Raw genomic sequence first — 14,506 nt, 5'->3', positions numbered from 1 at the left:
ATAGCATCAAAGGTCCTGGCAGTTCCCTCTCTTTTGAACCCAGGGCTCCCTTGCACGAGCCAAAAAATATGGGGGAAATAAGGCGCAAAAAGAAAATCTAACCAAAGCCTCTGTTGCTATTCGCACCGAGGAAGGGGAATTAAGAACTCTTGAGCAGCTGGGGTGCTTGAATTAGATACTCATGATGTTACTCAATATTTCTATCTGGAATAAGCGTGTCTGTATGTATTTCTAGGACTGTGTGCTTATTTAGAAATGACACACTAGCAGTAAGAACCTGCAAACCAAGGCATAGTTCTTCTTACCTTTTATAAAGGTTCTGAGACACAAAGAGATTCAGCAGGCACTTCTGCAACTTTTGCCTGTCCCCTTGCTGCTGGAACAACCAGGGGAGTTCATCTGCACTCCTCCAAGTCACTCTCTCTTCGCTGATGGCAGAACAGAAAGCAAAATACAGGGGTTGATAAAATAGTCATCCACATTGGGCTGTATTACAACACATCATCTGCAAAATGCCTTATCTGCATAGAGTCTAATGTATTGGATCCAATACTAGTCATAGTCAAAGCAGACCCATTGAAATTAATAGACATGCCTAACTTTGGATTATTACTTTCAATAGGTCTCCTCTGAGTAGAACTCAGATGGATAAAACCACACATTGTTTCAATTTATATCCTGCCTTTCTAAAAAAAAAACAGCACCCAAAGCAGCTAAGCAAAGGATATTGAAAAAACAGCAACTATTAAAACACCTTTAACATAAGATGAAAAAAAGCAGATAAAACCAAGTTGAGACCCTACTGCCAGATTTTTGCCTGGGAATCACAAAAATCTTGCCCTGGTCCCAAGTTAATGCTTTGCCTAAATCCATCCACTGAGTCTATAGCAGAAGCAAAATCTGAGATGAAGACTTCTTGGTCTACAGTTCAGACTTTTAGCCACTGAGTTATAAAAACCATCTGTCAACTATAGGAAATACTGAATTATTTGTTTCTCTAATTTCCTGAAAAGTCTACCTTAGTTGCATGGTGAAGTAGTCTATGAGTTTTTCTCTGAAAGTAGCAAAAACATTCTGACCTTCTTCCATGTATTGCAGCTTGACAGTCTCCCAAGCCTAAAAAACACACACAAAACACACAGCAGACAATGGTTGCATTGTATAAATTGCAGCACGATTCTACGCATATCTTTCCAGAAGGAAGCCCCACAGAGTCCAATTAGACCTACTCCCAGGTAAGTGTGTGTTACAATGCAATCCTATGCGTGTTACTCAGAAATAAGCCATAGTACATACAATGGGGTTCAGTTAATTAAATAGGTTTAGGACTGCAGCAATAATCTCTCAGATTAGTAAATCGTGAACTGAGGATCTCGAAGTCTCATCAGAGAAAGCAATGAAGAAAAACCAAGGCTGGTACATTGCATAATTTAACTGCTTAATATAAGCCTAGTAAGGCAAGGAAATCAAAAAATCTGGAATGTATTTTACATTAAGAACATAATTCCTCATGCCTGGGGCATGTCTGTGTGCAAGAGAAAGAGGAAGACAAAACTTCCCAACAGGACTAGAACTATAATTTTTCTCTCCTTGAGCACAAACATCATGATATGTGAAACAGAATGGATCTTAAAAGATTCTTTTTGTAGAAAATATTTGAAAATGCAAGGAGGAGGAGTGAGATGCATATATTCTTTCATTTTGCCTTCTATAAGAAGCTGGTAGGTGTCAGATACCTTTGCAAGAACATCTTACCTGAAGGTGTCGAAACTTTAACAAGCCACAGCCGTACGTCAAAAAGCACATCTTGTGCAAACTGTAAACTAACAAGGCCAGCACTTCCCACGACAGCGCAGGACATAGTTCCATCAGTTCTGATTCGCTGACTCCGTTGTGACTAACACTGATGAGGCAAAGTATCTACAGCGCAAGCATACAAATAATTTTAATAAAATGTATCGTCCACTGCTTTCTGAGTCTGCCGTGTGACCAGTAATAAATAATACAGCACAGCAGCAGAACTAAACCAGTAGATGCTTCAGGGTCAAGCTAAAAAAATATTGAAACAATTAACGTAATAAGCATTAGCATTGAATCTAGACGATGGACAGCTCTCCAGGAAGTTCTGTCTGCATTCTTAAAAGGGGGGGGGGGTCCCAAAACAAAAAGTAACCTCATTTAAATCTCAGCACAGAGATTTAAACGTGCCTAAACAATACAATACAATACAATACAATACAATACAATACAATACAATACAATACAATACAATACAATACAATATAATACGCGGGTGGCGCTGTGGGTTAAACCACAGAAACTAGGACTTGCCGATCAGAAGGTCGGCGGTTCAAATCCCCACGACAGGGTGAGCTCCCATTGCTCGGTCCCTGCTCCTGCGAACCTAGCAGTTCGAAAGCACGGCAAAGTGCAAGTAGATAAATAGGTACCGCTCCAGCGGGAAGGTAAACGGTGTTTCCATGCCCTGCTCTGGTTCGCCAGAAGCGGCTTAGTCATGCTGGCCACATGACCTGGAAGCTGTACGCCGGCTCCCTCAGCCAATGAAGCGAGATGAGCGCCGCAACCCCAGAGTCGGTCATGACTGGACCAATTGGTCAGGGGTCCCTTTACCTTTACCTTTAAACAATATAAGAAGCTTTCAGAATGATTGACAGACATACAAGATTTTAGATCTAAGGGATTTTGATCTTAGCTCTTTCAGAAGAGTTGAAAGATGAAAACATGACTGCAAACTTATCAATTACTGCTTTTGAAAACTGGCTACAACATAAATTGTGTTTGCTGCAAATCTTTCGTCTTATTAGTGTAAATTAAATAGATATTTTATCTGAAGAGACGTAACAAAAGATTTTAGCCACCGCAGACCTACAACAGAGCACTGAAGAGAGAACGCATTTATCTTTTAAACAAGCAGTGACTTTTAAAATGTCAGCATTTCAACTGTTCAGAATTTCCTATTTGCCGGACCAAATAAAACTCCATGATAAATCAAATTGCACTGAATGTGCATTTGGCCATTGACTTTGGAAGGGAAAAGTTTATTTTTAGATAGCAAGCCTGAAGGCAAAGCCTTCTCGTAAAGTACTTAATTTTGTTTTAAGGAAGCACTGCTTGCCTGATCTACTAAATTATAAAGCATGCATGTTGCTGTGCATGTGTCCATGTTCTGCAGAAACTGTGTGTTTAGTACATGTCCTTGAAACCTGGGAAGGTCTATAAAAGCGAGGCCAACATTGCCATGTGGTAGAATATGGCATCTTTAACCCTCTGTGCAACAGACTATGGTACAATTGTTATAACCAACTGAACATGGTGGCGAAAGGTGGAGATCTAAATGTGGATTTTACAATTTGGACTTGGGGCCATTGAGTTTACCACCACCCTATGCTTTTCATTTTACTAACGAAAAACTGTTTCCATGAAAGTACATACACATTTCACCTCCCCCCCCAAAAAAGAGAGCTTCTTTAGACTTCGTAACTTGCCTCTTTCATGAGGTTTTTGTCTTTTTCACTTTTCAAGGATTCTTCGACTGAATTCAGAACTAGCTTGTACAGCGACACTGTGTCTTGGCATTGCAAAAACCTCTGAAGGATGACGTCAATGTCTTCTGCACTTCCAGCACTGGGAAAGGGAGAGGAGGAAACGAAGGATTTTTTTAAAAAAGCACACATTTCACCTGAAACAGAGTATTTAAATTACTACAGAAAATGACTATTTATTATGGACTTCCACCACTGCTGTGCCCAACTGGAAAAACATCTGCTGGTGTATGTTTCTAAATTTGGTTGGGGGGGGGGATCAAAATATCAGGCACAAAGCGAAATGCCTTCAGGTTAAAAAAAAATCCTATAAAGTAAGAGTTTTGAATTTTGTTTTTTTTAAAGATTAAAGCTACTAGCACAAAAACACTTAAAGCAAGGCAGATTATTTATTATATTCAAGCTGAGTCCTAAGTATAACAAAAACAAGGCTTGTTCATAAACATCTGTGCGATGAATGTTTTATGGTGTGATTCTATATAAGCCTTGCTGCTGACACTTGTCAAGAATTACAACCGTTTCTTTGCTTGTTTTTCTTTGCAGATTTTTCTTCTCCCTCCGGACAACTCCTTGTCATCCCACCACCAATCCCCTGGCTCTGAGTCTTCTTCCCTTGGGGGGTTCCCCAGCTGGTGTCTCTCTCTCCCCCCCACCAATTCCTCTGCATCCAGCCAGTCCATGACACAAGATACAAACCAGGGGCGGCGATTTCCAACAAACACATCAGGTTTTTTAACAAGCCAAATTCAAACCATGGGATGTGAAGCTGGTTTGTTTAACTAGCCAAAGTTGGTTTTAACCGATGATCTCTGGGTGCACATGCAACAAGCCAGGTTTTGTGGAAAGTGAAATTAGACTTTGTCCAAGTTTAGTGGGAGGAGGAGAAGAAGGATGTAAGACATCATGAACCCATGGTAGTTCCTTTGTCCTTGCACTAAACCATGGTTTTAGTTTACATTCTAAATCAGGTCATAGTTTAAACTAGACAGAGTTCCCTCCAGTTCATATGTCATGATAAACTATGGTTAGTTTTAAACAGGAAGTGGATGTTTCAAAACTCCTGTTTTGCGGCCGCACTTAAGGAGAAAGAGGACGAGGACAAGCAAGTCTGAGTCTTGTTCCTTAAAATTTATTGTTTGTTAAATTTTATATTTATTAAATTTATATTCCTCTGGCGAAGGCCTCCACAAAGGATCTTAAAGCCCAGGTCAGTTCATATGCAGCACTAAAACAATATTGTAGCATTATATCTGAATCAGACCACTGTGAAATCTAGATCCCACTAAAAACAGTGAAGAAGTCCCATTGAATTTAGTGGATCTCGATTCCAAAAAACACAGCTTTTACCTTTTCATCCACAGTATTTGTTTACAGAACACATGCGAAGCACTACAGTTTCCGTATTTATTTCAAACATACCCAGCCATCATTCTGCCCAAGAGAGTGACATACAGGGCATTGCAAGTTGTAGCAGAATGACCATGTTTCTCAAGCTTCTTCTCCTAGAGTAGGTTTGAACACAAACGTTAAGTATTCTCTTAGGATCTGAAAATTCTGCACAAATATACAGGATGAAGGAGAGCACAAGAACAGCAACACATTATAACTCAGGGTGGTGCAATGTAAATTATATGACTTTTTAAATAAAAAAATGCAAGGTAAGCACATTGCTGTATCAATTGCCATCATTCTAGATGACGTGAAGTAGGTTATTCCCAAACATGCTCAAATCTTTTTTGCAGTAGGGAAAAGATAAAGCACAGGACGGACTAGAGAGTAACTTGCTGAGCTTATTTATGTTGTATTGTCTATAAACTGTCACATTCATAGAAATGCTTACTCACAGGGAACTCATTCCGCAATCTTTTTTTACTGTTTTAGTTTGAAGAATGCAGTGATTCAATTCAGACACTGCGTCAAACCATGGTTTGCATTAATAGTTTAGAACCCAAACCATGTTTTTTTCAAGCCATACCAGCAAACCATGGTTCAGTGACTTGCTTACTTTGTTCTCCATCTGCTAAATACCCTGATTTCTAAAGTGTTGTGGCCTCTTGAGGTACAACAATTACTATAACTAGGTTTTTGTCAAAATTACTCTGGCTGTAGCCCAGGCCATGGTGTGCAAAAAAACACTTTAAACTATAGTTTCTGGTTTGCTTGCCTGATCACAAACCATGATCTGCCAATTCAGACACACCAAACCATAGTTTAGCTGCCTTTCATTTGATGAGATATTTGGGTTGAGCTAATGACGGCTTAAGTGATGGTAAGGTAAAAGATTTTGCTAACTCTTTTTGGCAAATAGATATGTAGATGATCAGAATTCTCTCTCCTTGTTCATTTATCTAACACTACAAAAGCCAAAGCTCAGTGTAATCAACCCCACATGGTTATTAAGAAGACAAAATGGGTGGGATCCTTGGAGAAAAGGGAGGAAAGAAATGCAAGCACACAATCATATGCAGATAACCAAATAATTCCAAAGCGATTTTATGCATGATGGATCGAGCCCTTTGAGTGAAGTGCAGTTACTGGTTTTCCACATTTTCCAGCGTTTTGCTTCATTTTAACAAAGAATTTAGTTACCCATGTAGAGCTTTAGGAGTTTTCTTCTTGAGTCAAGGACTCTCACTTTGACAGTAGATAACGTCTCCCAGGCTAAAGCATTCACACACATATAAAGAATCAATACCTGTTCTTTTGTCAGTTTCAGGTCCGCACAGCTGCATTCTTCATTAATGAGAGATTTCACATCCTTCGCATTTAATGGATCAAGATGAAGGGTTGGCCACAACCTTTCAGTGAGAGAGTGGGAAATCACTTCCTTGTAAAGAACAGATTCAAAGACTAGAACAGTATTTTTTAAAAAAATCTAATGCACAATTTGAAGCCTTTACTATTGAGCTCTGGATGACTATAATATAGTTTTGATCTATGCAGTCTGACTATATCAAAGTACTGCAAGTCCCTACATGCACACACCCAAGATTAGTGCACAGGAGATAAAAACTTTTTTGAGATAATGGTTGTATTTCAAAGCCCTAAATACGGAGGAGGCTTACCATTCTCTTCTAAGAGGGAAAACTTAGAAGAGAATGAACTGAACACTTCTTTACTCCTCGGTACATTCCAGCCATTATCAGCCTTGCTGCACAAAGACCTAAAATGGGTGAGAGACCTTTCCGGGGATTAGATTACCATTCAGCACAATCACAGTGGCTGTTCATTTGTTGCACAGGATCTGGAAGGATGCCACATTTTCCCAGCTGTATAACTTTGCTGGGACAACCTTCTTCTTCCAGGTTATGCAGCAGCTGCATCTTGCAGCGCTACAGTGAATGTGGCTGCACAAATGCTGTTGCATATACAGTGGTACCTCTGGATGTGAACGGGATCCATTCTGGAGCCCCGTTCACATCCTGAAGCGAACGTAAGACGCGACTGTGCGTCTGAGCGTGCGCAGGTCACGTTTCGCTGCTTCCGCGCATGTGCGTGACATCATTTTGAGCGTCTGCGCATGCACGAGCAGCAAAACCCAGAAGTAACACACTCCGTTACTTCCGGGTTGCCTTGGAGCGCAACCCAAAAATATTTAAGCTGAAGCGTATTCATCCCGAGGTATGACTGTACAGTGGTACCTCGGGTTACATACGCTTCAGGTTACATACACTTCAGGTTACAGACTCCGCTAACCCAGAAATAGTACCTCAGGTTAAGAACTTTGCTTCAGGATGAGAACAGAAATTGTGCTCTGGTGGTATGGTGGCAGCGGCAGGCCCCATTAGCTAAAGTGGTGCTTCAGGTTAAGAACAGTTTCAGGTTAAGAACGGACCTCTGGAACGAATTAAGTACTTAACCCGAGGTACCACTGTACTGCATCGTGCCCAAATGATCACTGATGATAGGGAGACAAAGCACCACCTTCCTAAGTAGCCCACACATTTTATGGACTCATTCCACCATCACCACCACTGAGACTTTTAAATTATTGTTATTGAGTGTGCATTACCTACTGCCAGGGAAGTGCTTGCAGCTACCTCAAGACTGGAGGCACAATTCAATTGTATGTCCAGGGAGACTGTCTACCAGCTCCATCTGGTATGATGGCTGAGACCCTACCTGCCTGTGCCTTGTCTCACCACAGTGGTCCATGCTCTGGTTATCTCCTGTTTGGGTTACTGCAATGCACTCTACGTGGGGCTACCTCTGAAGGTGACTCAGAAACTACAACTAATCAAGAAGGCGGCAGCTAGACACCAGTGACTGGGAGCTGACGACGGGACCATATAATATGGTCCCAAAGGATCTACATTGGCTCCCAGTATGTTTCCAAGCACAATTCAAGGCATTGGTACTGACATTTAAAGTCCTAAATGGCTTTGGCCCTGTATATCTGAAGGAGCGTCTCCACCGCCATCGTTCAACCCAGACACTGATATCCACCTCCAAGGGCCTTCTGGCAGTTCCCTCACTGCAAGAAGTGAAGTTTCAGGGAACCAGGCAGAGGGCCTTCTCAGTAGTGGAGCCCGCCCTGTGGAACATACTCCCATCAGATGTCAATGAGATAAACAACTACCTGACCTTTAGAAGACATCTGAAGGCAACCCTGTACAGGGAGGTTTTTAATGTTTGAGGTTTTTTGTGTTTAAATATGTTGTTGGGAGTTGCCCAGAGTGGCTGGGGCAACCCAGTCGGATGGGTGGCATATAATAATAAAACCATCACCATCAAAAGAAAAGCAGTCGGGTTGGCTCCTGCTTCTAGTATTGCTCTGTTGCTGGAAAAAATGAGAAATGGAAATGCCCAGATTAAGACTACCAATTCTATGCACACTTTCCTAAAAGTAAGGCACACTGAACGCAACAAAAGAAAATTTAGCCTTCCAGTTCCTGGGTCTACCAATGATTCATAATTCAGGGTTGGGTGCATAGGGGTTCCTATTTGAATGCAGTTTATGTGGGGACAACATTGCATATAAACAAAAGCTTTGACGCAAGGATGAATCACAACCTAGCCTTCTCCCCTCATGAGGCAGCTTTAAAATGCATGGCATTTTTGATATGAGAGCGAGTAGACAAGCCGCCTGTCACCTGCACTCTGAAGTGCTAGAGTCCCAGGACCATACATGCCTTTTCTCCTAGGCCTCTTTCAGCTCAGTTAATCCTTCCCTCCCCAAGCAGGAAAATGCAATGTGGCTCCCCCTACATCTCTCTCTTGCCCCGTTCCTTATACAGTGGTACCTCAGGTTACAGACGCTTCAGGTTACAGACTCCGCTAACCCAGAAAGAGTACCTCAGGTTAAGAACTTTGCTTCGGGATGAGAACAGAAATTGTGCTCCATTGTTGCGGTGGCAGCGGGAGGCCCCATTAGCTAAAGTGGTGCTTCAGGTTAAGAACAGTTTCAGGTTAAGAACGGACCTCCGGAACGAATTAAGTTCTTAACTAGAGGTACCACTGTATTGGGAAAGGGTGCCATGCTGCAAGCGCCGTTTGAGCATCAAGTTTGTGACTGAAGAGGCTCTTGCAGAACACCATTTGTTGGCAACTTAAAGGCACCTCCTGACTCCTGCCAACTGAACAGTTTAAGCAGATGGATTTTGAGCGTCTCCAGAACAAACTTACCTCCATGCTGGGGGACAAGTTTCAACATTCACGGACACTACGACCCTCACATTCACTGGCAGGGGGTCAATCAGCCATTTCATATGCTTTTCAGCTTGCTGAGAAACAAAGAGTTGAATTCAAACTCATAAGCATGCTGAATAGAACACAGATTTCACCCCACTGCAGGACAACTGTTACACCCCTGATTTTTCCCTTTCAGCAGCCCCCATAAGTCACAAATGCACAGATTTCCTATAGCCCCAAACAGAAAAATGGTGCAGTGCTGGATTTACGTATAAGCTAAACAAGCTATAGCTTAGGACCCCCATCTCTTGGGGGGCCACCCAAAAAAATTAAAGAAAAAAAGCTGGATGTACATTTCCAAAATATGAGATAAAAAACAAATAAAATAAAACCTACATACAGCAACAGTGTTTCGTGTTGTGTAGGCTCCTATGATGTAAGTAATGGGCCCCTGCTCCCTAAAATATCACTGGTTTGCTCATTTCTTTATAGAGGGTGCCTACATTCTGCATGGACTGGTTGCATGGCAACATAAGCAAATGGCTTTAGATACCTATTAGGTCCATAAATTACCATATAGCATATATTCAACACAAAAAAACAGTGACTATTTGTTGTTGACAAAGAACAGCTGGACATATAAAGGGCTCCATTACCTTCAGTAGCTTAAAGGTAAAGGTAAAGGGACCCCTGACCATTAGGGTCCAGTCATGGCTGACTCTGGGGTTGCGGCGCTCATCTCGTTTTATTGGCCAAGGGAGCCGGCGTACAGCTTCCGGGTCCTGTGGCCAGCATGACTAAGCCGCTTCTGGCGAACCAGAGCAGCACACAGAAATGCCGTTTACCTTCCCGCTGGAGTGGTACCTATTTATCTACTTGCACTTTGACGTGCTTTCGAACTGCTAGGTTGGCAGGAGCAGGGACCGAGCAACGGGAGCTCACCCCATTGCGGGGATTCGAACTGCCGACCTTCTGATCGGCAAGTCCTAGGCTCTGTGGTTTAACCCACAGCGCCACCCGTGTCCAACACAAAAAGCAGCGACAATTTGTTGTTGACAAAGAACAGCTGGGCATATAAAGGGCTCCATTACCTTCAGTAGATTAGGGTCTCATTAAACCTAAATCTGGCCCTGAAATGGTGCATATGTTTTCACTTTCCAAGTCTATGTATCTGTGGCTGCTGGGATTGCAGTAAACATCTATAAGCAGATTTCCCCCCACCCACTTCTACATAATGTGTTGCAAGAGTCAGTGTTGTGTTCTAGGCCCACCACTCCCAAACTTAAAAAACCCCAGAAACCACCTCAATAATATTGAATAAGCATCATCCATTAGCAACAAAAAAGCTGAATGGTAAAATAGCTAATGCACAATAATCAATACAATTCTAAATTCATTTTTCAGTACTGTTATCAAGTCAAGTATACTGCAAATGTTACCTGGATCCGATCAATAGAGTCAATAATTATTATAATGCCGCCTTGGTGGTGAGCAGAAAGTTTCTCCAGCCAACGAGGAAATTCTTCTAATAGCTTTACAGGATCGAGTGTCAAAGGTGAGACTGACCAGGAATGCTGCATAAGCTACAACATTGTAAATGTGAGTAAAATATGCTTTACCTAATTGTTGATGAAGCAGGGAACACACAGAAACAGTAAATTAAAGGCAATATATGACCCCATGCTATTTCTTGTTAATTGCATTTTCATTGTAAAGAGGACCAAAAAGCAGATTAAAATATCCATCTGTTTAAATTGATTTTATCAAAATAAGAAAATAAACAATTCTTTCCAGAGATACGTGAATGATGCTGGAATTAAATATAGTCTTTTATGATGTGTCAGGATTGAAGAGCATTAGGTTGGTTTTATTCTCCCGAAAGGAGAATAAAGTATTATGCTATCACTGACTGCCCGATCCTATAGATTTGCTACAAATTGTTGCTTGCATCATAATAGGTTGTGGCACATAGGGCTGGGCAATATCTGCTTTTCAACATTGTGATAAATCATCAGCTAAACATTGTGATATACCGGTATATCACAATGTCTGAAATAATGATGGAGCTGACTGGCTTCACGGTTTTTCCTGCATCATTATTTTCCCCGCACCTCCTCTTGTGATCGTAAGAAGAATTGGCTGGCTTCGCGGTTTCCCCCATATTGTGATTGTTGCATAGCGCATGCACGCATGCACACACCATGATTCAATATATACTGCCAGGTCAAAAATTATGATACCGATATCACAATATGGACTTCAATCTGGTTTTGGGGATATATATTTAGAGAGAGAGAGAGAGAGAAAGAGAGAGAGAGAGAGAGAGAGAAAAGAGAAGACTCCCTGCAAAAGACCCTGATGTTGGGAAACATTGAGGGCACAAGGAGAAGGAGATGACAGAGGACAAGGTGGCTGGACAGTATTCTCGAAGCCACCAGCATGAGTCTGACCAAACTGCGGAAGGCAATGGAAGACAGGAGTGACTGGCGTGCTCTTGTCCATGGGGTCACGAAGAGTCGGACATGACTAAACGACTAAACAACAACAACATTATATCTATATCTATATATCTATCTCTTGCCTAGCCCTAGCGGTATCCTATTAAAACTTTTGTCTGTATATGATGGGATGGTAGACCTTTGCAGAATGTAGACCTGCTTCTTCCCAGTGGGGCTGAATAGTCCGTAGAATGCAAAATAGGTGGATGGGTAAAGAATGTTGATTTACTGGCTCAGATTCAGGAGAAGGGATCTCTGTCGTTATAAGTGCTACATCACCATTTTTGTCCCAGTAGTTGACCTGGCATTGCCCAGCATATGAGGAACCACACAACATCCTGGGTGGCAGGGAGAGGGGACCAAGGACCCACGTATGAATCAGTGCCAAGCATAATGAACCATCGTCTTTTTTTAAAAAGAACAGTCATATCTTTAAACAACTGCTACACTTATACTTCACAGAATGGCTTGCATATGGTTCCCTTCCCAGGCAGCACCCAAGGCCAGAACAGCCCAGCTTCAACAGTAGACGCTGATTCACTTTGCCTTCACACTACTTTCGGGTCCACAAATTAGGGTATTATTCTAAAAATATGACTGCATGTATCTAAATCAAGAGAGACGAGCTCAGCAGTAGTGCAGTGTGCTGCCAACTGAAAAACGCCGACTGGGTTTGCCTGGAGCCTCAAACAGACGAAATACCACCTGTCTCCTCTTCTTTGTCCAGATGGCTGGGAATAGCCAGGAAAACATATTACTCAGTGCATTAACTCTCAGGGTTTTGTTTTTCTTTTTTATGAACTAACTGGTATTCTTAAGATATATATATATATTTCAGTGTCCTAGAGATTGTTTTTGCAGTTTCATGGCATTTGAGACAAAGCAGATATTGCTCACGTCCGAATATCACGTGAAGTCAATCTTTAACTGGCTCCCAAGAAGGAAAATGCAGCCATCTTGCTCTTCTCCATGTTATAGGGGTCAATGGAGCACACCCACTAGGCCAGCATTTGGCTTAACATGTCATCCAAAACCAAGATCATGGTTAAGGCCTCTTCTTCTCAACCACAACCTGTAACCATAGGCCAAATCATGGCTACACCCCATGGTTAATAAGGAGAGGCCTTAATCGTGGTCCAAGGTTCAACTAAATACCGTATTTTTTGCTCTATAAGACGCACCAGACCATAAGACGCACCTAGTTTTTGGAGGAGGAAAACAAGAAAAAAAAATTCTGAATCTCAGAAGCCAGAACAGCAAGAGGGATCACTGTACAGTGAAAGCAACAATCCCTCTTGCTGTTCTGGCTTCTGTGATAGCTGCGCAGCCTGCATTCGCTCCATAAGATGCACACGCATTTCACCTTACTTTTTAGGAGGGAAAAAGTGAGTCTTGTAGAGCAAAAAATACGGTATTAAGCCAAACCTTTGCTTCGCCGCAATCCTGTGCTGACCCGAAGGCCCAGGGAGGGAAAAAATGGGAATGACCTCCTTGCCAGGGATCAGAACGTTCACAGTACACCATATGATGGCTTACTGTCAAATCAGAAATTCAAGGCCCGCTAATATAAAATAGTTCTTGACTTTTTCTTTAGCACACAGGCATTCAGGTCCTTAAAAAGACTTTGACGATTCTGCCCTGCCCAATTTTTACTTTATTTTATTTTTTTGAAATACCTTTAAAGTGAGACGTCTGAGAATCAGCGCAGGCTCTGAACTGCTAGACAAAGGTTTCCCAACAAAATGATATAGGATGAGAGTATTTGGCGAATGCTTCTGTTGCAACTGAATCCTAGGGAGAAGGTGGAGAGACAAACAAGGGAGAAGATGGGTTTCTCGTGAACCTACATTTTCAAAGTTGCATTACGGCATCTAAATGGTGCCAATGATCTTTTGGAATGTTAGTTTACTGTTTTTACTGTTTTTAATATTTTGAGACGGCTGTATTTAAATGTAAAAAAAAAATGAGCAGAGAAGGATGATCAGTATGCGGGAAATATTGCGACCAGTATAGGAATGTAGGAAGATGCTTTGCACCAAGTTGAAACCATTGGTCCGTTTAGCCCAGTACAGTGGTACCTCGGGTTACATATGCTTCAGGTTACATACGCTTCAGGTTACAGACTATGCTAACCCAGAAATAGTACCTCGGGTTAAGAACTTTGCTTCAGGATGAGAACAGAAATTGTGCTCCGGCGGCGTGGCAGCAGCGGGAGGCCCCATTAGCTAAAGTGGTGCTTCAGGTTAAGAACAGTTTCAGGTTAAGAACAGACCTCCGGAACGAATTAAGTACGTAACCAGAGGTAGAGGTAAAGGGACCCCTGACCGTTAGGTCCAGTCATGGCCGACTCTGGGGTTGTGGCGCTCCTCTTGCTTTACTGGCCGAGGGAGCCGGCGTACAGCTTCCGGGTCATGTGGCCAGCATGACTAACCAGAGCAGCACACGGAAACGCCTTTTACCTTCTTGCTAGAGCGGTACCTATTTGTCTACTTGCACTTTGACGTGCTTTCGAAATGCTAGGTTGGCAGTTTCAGGTTAAGAACGGGCCTCCGGAACGAATTAAGTACTTAACCCGAGGTACCACCGTACTAGTTCTCAGGCAGGGTTCATTCCCAGCCCGGCCTGAGGTGCTGGGCCTTTCTGCATGCACAACATGTGCCCTGCCACTGAGTTTGTTGACAGCACTTATAAATGCACTGTGCTTTCAGTGGGCATTAGCCAAATTGACCATTCTGACCATCTATGTCTTGCTGCAAGTGAACAGGGTGGGTATATACACATATTTTGAAAGTGGAAGGGGCAGCCAACTGTGTG

General features: G+C 42.3%; 1 protein-coding gene across 4 annotated transcripts in view; it reads right to left on the bottom strand.

Annotated features, from left to right (window-relative positions):
• Positions 1 to 14,506, bottom strand: part of NPHP3 (nephrocystin 3) — a 41,135-nt gene that overhangs the window by 11,249 nt on the left and 15,380 nt on the right. For all 4 annotated transcript variants that reach the window (XM_083577630.1, XM_083577631.1, XM_083577632.1 and 1 more), the window contains 9 exons: positions 13,369 to 13,483; positions 10,634 to 10,777; positions 9,189 to 9,286; positions 6,259 to 6,361; positions 4,983 to 5,065; positions 3,507 to 3,645; positions 1,756 to 1,920; positions 1,019 to 1,116; positions 306 to 428 (listed from right to left, as the gene is read on the bottom strand). In XM_083577630.1, the coding sequence (XP_083433756.1) occupies positions 306 to 428; positions 1,019 to 1,116; positions 1,756 to 1,920; positions 3,507 to 3,645; positions 4,983 to 5,065; positions 6,259 to 6,361; positions 9,189 to 9,286; positions 10,634 to 10,777; positions 13,369 to 13,483 (1,068 nt within the window). The remainder of the gene's footprint in view (positions 1 to 305; positions 429 to 1,018; positions 1,117 to 1,755; positions 1,921 to 3,506; positions 3,646 to 4,982; positions 5,066 to 6,258; positions 6,362 to 9,188; positions 9,287 to 10,633; positions 10,778 to 13,368; positions 13,484 to 14,506) is intronic.

This window comes from Podarcis filfolensis, assembly GCF_964270895.1.
Source record: "Podarcis filfolensis genome assembly, chromosome: 12".
NCBI classification, from domain to species: domain Eukaryota; kingdom Metazoa; phylum Chordata; class Lepidosauria; order Squamata; family Lacertidae; genus Podarcis; species Podarcis filfolensis.
The sequence above is the reverse complement of the archived record's forward strand: the minus strand, read 5'-3'. Positions and strand labels throughout refer to the sequence as shown.